Source organism: Etheostoma spectabile, chromosome 10 (assembly GCF_008692095.1).
Source record: "Etheostoma spectabile isolate EspeVRDwgs_2016 chromosome 10, UIUC_Espe_1.0, whole genome shotgun sequence".
NCBI lineage: Eukaryota > Metazoa > Chordata > Actinopteri > Perciformes > Percidae > Etheostoma > Etheostoma spectabile.
Genome location: NC_045742.1, coordinates 10,915,054 through 10,922,181, shown reverse-complemented (window position 1 = coordinate 10,922,181; position 7,128 = coordinate 10,915,054). Strand labels below are relative to the sequence as shown.

At 38.8% G+C, this 7,128-nt stretch overlaps 1 protein-coding gene across 1 annotated transcript in view; it reads right to left on the bottom strand.

Moving 5' to 3' along the window:
* The window catches only part of enox2 (ecto-NOX disulfide-thiol exchanger 2), a 171,644-nt gene that overhangs the window by 130,869 nt on the left and 33,647 nt on the right, over positions 1-7,128 (bottom strand). The window contains 1 exon segment of the mRNA XM_032527850.1: positions 587-676. Within this exon segment, the coding sequence (XP_032383741.1) occupies positions 587-620 (34 nt within the window). The 5' untranslated portion in view covers positions 621-676.

Below are 7,128 nucleotides of genomic sequence, written 5' to 3'. Positions count from 1 at the left end.
TCCCCCCCACACTCGGTTCAATTTCTGTTCTCGAACAATGTACTGTAGGATCCCATTGTTTCAGAAAATACAATTACAGCTCACACAGACATATTAATGCCATGCCTAATAAAATGCATATTGAATAAACTATGTATTTCAGTTTCGCTGAACATGATTATGTAACAGCTAATTGTTCATTTAATCATTACTAGTATCCCTTTATTCAGTATTGTGCAGGTAGTTACATGCAGTGGCAGTTAAAAGGCAAAACAGTAGGAGTAACAGCCAAACTGGAGACGCGATAACAAGAGTCTACAGCCATGCTGTGTGTCACTGCTCTCCATGTCACAGTCCTATAGGAATCCTATGTGTGTGCTTGAATGAGATTAACACTTTGAATCAGAAGCCTTGACACTATAACTGAGAGGACGTGGCAGATTGGATGTCTGCACAAAAAGAAACCACAGTGAACGTGGCAAAAATAGCTGGGACTAATTACAACCCGGGAAAGAGAGAGGAAGATTCAGAGGTCTTTACTAAAAAGACTAAGATCTTCTGAGAAAGACACAAAATAAGACCTTTAGAAGTTGCACAGGCCTCTTACCGGTGACTCGGCTTGATCTGTAGTCTTTGTACATGCTAGAAATTCAGCGTTGTTGTGTCAGATCTCAGCTTCTCTGGTCTTGTAGCAAATCTGTTTTGGAAAACAAAAATAAAAGAATAACAAAGGCCTGATCAGTTGTTTGTTCTGTTATATAAAAATGCAAAAAAAGTGTCTAACACCCAGAGATGTACAGTAACTACTTCACTGTTGTACTTAAAGGACAATTCCGGCGCAAAATAAACCATGGGGTTAACAACACATTAGGACAGTGTCAACCTTTCTCTGTGATATGTTTTCATGCTAATCGACTGTGACCAGTTTTAGCTCAAACCCCTCATTAGATTATAACGCTAGCCGTCGGGGCACGCAATAGTAAAATTAAATTGCTATTTATATACCACTAACAAGGCTCAAAATAGCACCACACTTCCACGGTAGAATAATAGAGGGTCCCTACATGTAAACCCAAGCATTGATAACTTTGTAGGTTTACAGATAGGTTTATTACAAAGGTAGTTTTTAAAGACAGTGCCGTTCGGTATACAGGCATGCGCCATCTTGGGAAAACAGTCATGACCAGCCGAACGACGAACACCGTGCTTGAGCCATGTTACTGGTCATCGGCTCCGATACATTTTTTTATGTGCTGCATCATTAATCGCTACAATTGTAAAAATGTTACGACTCATTCCACATTATCACTGCTAGCGCGGTAGATGGCTCTGTCACCAGGTTTGATGACTCTGGCTCATCAACAAATCAAGCGGTCTCATATGTATGTGTGTTCCCGTTCTGCCTTTCGTTCTGCTGCCTGCCTGCTTTGCTTTGTTAGTTTGTTTTGGGATAGAAGAACCAGAAACAACTTTGAGTGATCGTGGCGGTGAGCAAAGAGACCACCCTGGCCCTACTTAGAGTCCATGTTTTCATTTGTCGGAGTGAAAGACAATTCACAGAGAATGAAGTGCCTACTCTGCCTCCTGCAAAATAATGGCCTTAAAAAATTCCCCGTTGAATTTGAAGAAACAGATCAAGGTAAGTTACAAATATAATACACAAAGTTACAAATATAATACACAAATGGCACACCGGCTTGAGCTATAAGTAGTATATAGTATAACTATAACTAGCTACCTGCGGTTCATGACATGCTGTGGTGGTCACTTACGTTAATGGTAACAAGCTGGCTATCGTAAAGGCTGTGCCACGCTGAATGGTGTTTTTAAGCCATCACTAATGTCAGCGTTCTCTTATTTTATGACATATAGCCTACTGTTGATGGCTATGTGTCATAAATCGTAGACCATGTCTCTTTTTGGAATTGTGAGGGTCCATTAGGCTAAACATTTGAATTAATATAAACAATATGATATTCAAACTTTTGCCTGCTTTCTTTAACTACATAACAAAATACTTTGTATTATACTTTTACTTTCAGTACTTGAGTAGTACATTTTAAAATAAACTACTTGCAATTCTTCAAGTACAAAAAATTTTGAATACTTTAGTACTTCCAGTTGAGTGTGGTGATTAAAGAGCACTTCAACTTCTACTCAAGTCACTTTTTTGATAGAGCACTTGTGCTTTTACTTAAGTCTGGGTCTCTAGTACTTTATACATGTCTGCTTACACCACAACTCTGCAACCCGACTTTTTCATTATGTAGTCGTTCAAGGACACTGACTGAAAGCGGCCAAAATAAAAAGGGCTTTGTCTTGAAAAGAGAGAAGACAAACTGTATGTAATTCATCCCCTTCTCCAAAAGGCACGACCTCCCTGCTTTGTGAAGCAGAAGCTCATCCGAGCCAAAGAGGACTCTGAAGCGCGGGAGGGTCCCATTGACTGCGCTATTAACACTCAAACTGGGTGGATCAGCATAGAGGAAATACAAAACGTTGCCAGAAGGATGCACAGAGAATTCTGTAATGCATTTCATTCCGCTGAGAAGGGCCCTGAGGGTGCCGTGATGACCAGAGTAATTGGCTTTCTCCAGCTATGATAATCTGCATCAGTCATGCCATGCCAACACACTCTCAGGCCACTGAGAAGGTCACAGTGATCCCCAAACCTCACTCTTCTCTGCTGACTGCAGCCCCAGAATTCTTATTGAAAGCAAGACTATAGTTCTGCATTCTTGGGATTTTACTACTTAGGAGCTTGATTAAGTGTGCTTTTTTTTTTAGAAACTTCATTACTACCAATATGTTTGCTTCTGACTTAGAATGTATTTACTTATACTACAGACAACACATAAATTGTGCATCATACAATAGGGCTGAAATAATTAGCTGACAAAGCGACAATCGACAAAAATTCAAAAAATTAATCCACAGCAATTGTGATCATCATTATGTGGTCGTCCTTTATTGAGGAACAATGACAAGGACTCTCTGGTTTCAGCTTCTCAAAAGTGAGGATTTCTATGATGAATATTATATCATTGAACATTTTAAATTTTGGGGATTTGGACTGCTATTAAGACAGAAGTAACAACTGGAACCTGTTAGCTTGGGCACTGGGGAATAGTGGGGGGCCTTTTCATCATTTTCTAACACTATATGGACTTAAATAATAATCACAAAATGAAAAAAAAAAAAATCACAGCCCAAAAAAATACATACTGTATTCAATAAAACTTGTGCATGCACATGCGCACACATGCACACACACATGCACACACATAGTGTAACACAAAGTACAAGCCATCGACCATCATGTCCCCTGTCACAGCTTTAGTGTATCAGTTCGGTTATTCTCTTCCTTATGTGTCAGGCAGTGATAAGATATTTATCACTTATCACTGCCTGACGTGTAACTACATTTATGCTGACACATACTGTTTATGGCACAATAAGATCTTGGCACACAAGAACATCCTGATGGCATCTTTGCGAGCTACTATGCGTACGTCCTTGCAACATGCTCTTATAAAACCTCAATAAATGAGCAGCTTACAGCACACTGTAAGGCATCCTTACCAGCCATGAAATCATTTTCAAATTGACGGTAATTGATTGATTGATTGATTGATTGATAACCAAACGCTTACTTATTTCAAACATTTTAAAGATGCATTCAGCAGAAAGGTTTTGCCACTATGCTGATAAAATCACAATCTGGGTACATTGTTTCCTCCAAAAAGTACTTTTGCAAAGAAGAAGTAAAGTATATGAACATAATTCACAAGAGACAGGGCTGGACAATTGTAGATGGTATTCTAATTGTTTTACTGCAGCTTTCTCCTTCCATATTTTTGGCACTTTTGGTACAGTTAAGTTAAACCTAAGAAATGAGACAGACAAGGTAAAACAAAGAAATTGTTATTATTGTGGTCACAATTTGTCATTTCTCATTTTCGCAAGTTTTAAACATCACAGTCACTGTGATTAAATCAACAATAAGGAACTCTATCAGCATCAGCGTGGCGTCCATATTAGCCTACTTCTGCGACATAACTCAGTTTTAAAGACACACAATCTTCTTTGCCCCCTGGGTTCTGCTGCTTCGACTGCATTTCTTGTGATGAATATAGACAACAGAACAGTACCATCCAGTACTGTGATAGCTAAACTAAAATATGAGATGATGTATGGCAGCCAGGCAAACACAATACAATCTTCTATTGAATTTCATTGTCTTTAGACATTACTGTAGTAGTATGCTTGTAAACAGGGGCTCATGTACTACCCTTGCACTGGCTTTTGGACCGGTTACACTGAGAGCCAGTAAAACTGCTGAAAATGTGAGCAGACCATTCACCACAGTAATGGCAACCACAAAGCAAAATCAAGGCCAGGGAGAAAAAGCACAAACTCCTGATGTGAAAAGAGAAAAATAGGCTCCTTATTCACCATCAGAATGGCATTAGCCTAAACTTCAGAAGAATAATTACAGTTATTTTAATTTGGGGAAATAAAATTATGGTATGGGGATGCAAAGAAATATGATTTTAAGTCATTTGTGGGCACAACAAATGGCATTCATCACTCTTAAGGCACCCACATTCCCTATCATATTTGTTATTACCAACATTTTTCATTTCCACACACTTAGCTCTGAAGTACTTTTCTACAGCTGGGAAAAGCCTCCGTTGCTAACTTGAGAAAATGTGTACACTAATGATTATGAATGAAGCCGATAAACTGGGAGGAGAGAGGTTTACACTGGTCTTTGAAATCAGTCTGAAATTGTAATTCATATCCAGCACTTACCAATATGCAAGCTTCAGAGTAAGCACAAAAGCTGGGGAGACAGTATTCTAAACAGGGTTTTTGAAATTAAACTGATTTTCTTTGTAGCAGAAATGCAATTAGAATATTTTTGTACAAGCAATCAGCTAGGTGGCTAGTACAGCACAAGTTGCTTCAAAAGATGTACGAGTTTGGTCTAATTTCTCAGTAGTAAAAAAAAAACACATCACAGCAGCATTGTATGCACAATTGTTATTGATGACTATTTAGGGCTGTGCAATTAATATAATTTCAATTTTGACTTTGGCTCCCAACGAATACCAATATAGTATAATCAAGAAAAAAAAGAACACTCTTATTTTGTCTTCTGAATGACATGCGCACATCCGCACCTTCCAGAAGCCATACAATCTCTCAGCCTGAGTAAAGATGGCAGAAGGAGGGCAGCCACAGCAGTGTTTGGTGAGCAAAAAAGGCAAAACCAACTCTGTTGTCTGGGAACAGTTAACGTTAGCTTACCCTACGGTGCCTCTGCCCCCCCGCTGTAGTAGACGTATTCCCCCAACCCCTGTATTCAGTTACTGTTTAAAACGTTTTCCAGCTTAGAGGGGGTGCATAGGCCGACCGCTCAAAACCAACATGAAAAAACATAGTAATGTTCCCGCAACATTTAGTTCAGTTGTTAAACTGTGTGTATGAACTGAGTCAACATGAGTCTACGTGCTGGAGTTTTCCTTAGGTAGCTAGTAAATAAGCCCACTGAGGGCAACATTATTGTTCATATTTTAGCACGTTTAGTAATGACAGTAGGCTAGTAGTGGTCATAGTGAGTGAACATGTGACGTGTGATGCAATATTGTGTTATGTATCTGGAATTGTTCATTAGCTGTGTACAGTTATGTGTGATGTCTGTGAAATTAAACCTGCTCAGTAGTAAAACAGATTTCATGCTTATCCAAAGACTCATTCTGTGAGTTAAAAAACACTAAAATATTATACACTGAACACTATCCATTATATCCAAAGGTTAATGAGTAATTGTGTTAAGTAATCCTGATTTCAATATTGACCAAAATAATCATGATTGTTATTTTTTCCATAATCGAGCAGCCCTATGACTATTTAACTCATATGTCAATACAGCAAATGGGCATTAATGCCATTAGATGTTTCTGGTGCATCCCCTCTTACAGATATTCATCATTCAGACATGTTCCATGTGTTTAGCCTTGTGTAAGTATGTGTTTACTTTCATGTGTATTTTTACACACAGTTCAGTACATTAGTCATCTTGACAAATGCATGAGGCCAGACACCTGTGTCTAGCAGGGATTAGAGGATCCCTAAGTGAAAATAGCATTATCAGAGTCAAGTGGCCTCTATAATGATGGAGAAGGGAGATACCCTATAATAGCCCAAATAGGTCCATTCATCTTTTGTCTCCACAGCAGGGAAACAGTAGCCTGGGAAGGCAAAAACCATATCGCCCTCTGCAACAATTCGCAGCATCGGATTAATCATACAAACTTCACAAGAACCGATCAGTACTTCACAAGCAGCTCTAGTGTACCTTGTCTTTCCTGTAGCTGTCCCTCAGCCTGCACACTTATCTCTGTGATAAATTACCTCATCTCCCACTCAGGGGCAACAAAAAGAAGGCTCGAAGGTTTTTACATTTGTTTGGAAATCATAAAAATGTGTCTTCAACATCAAGTAGGGTAAAAAGCAGAACCAAACGACTACTGCACTTATACTTCCAACAAATTGATTTTCTTTTGCATTGTTGATGACAGGTGATGCTGTACCCATTTAATTTAATATTTCTGAAGATGCTACAGGTGATTTTATTATTTAGGTCTACTGTTAAAAATCCTTAATCTTAAATTTTGTAGGACACCATGAAAGCTGGTGTGAGCACTGTAAAGTTTTCTACTTCTTGTTGACGACCTGTGAACTGCATGATACACCTTGTGATGACATTACTTACGTTGATAAGATAGTGTGCTCACAGTTTTTTCTTTTCCTGCAAGCAAAGGGCTGCTGCATTATAGTAAAATGCTGCTGTTTAGTTATATAATTGTGTTGTGTATAACTCAGAAGGGTGAAAGTAACAAAAGTAATACATTATTGTATATCTACTTGCTCTTTTATATTATAATGCTATGGCATGGCAGATTCAATGTAATGTCTCTCAAAGTATGCCTGGGATTACACTATGACCTCCCCAGACCTCTCAGGTCATCTGGGACAGGTCTGCTTTCTGTCCCCAGAGTCAGACCCAAACAGGGGGAAGCAGCGTTCAGTTTCTATGCTCCTCATATCTGGAAAAAACTTCCAGAAAACTGCAGATCCGCT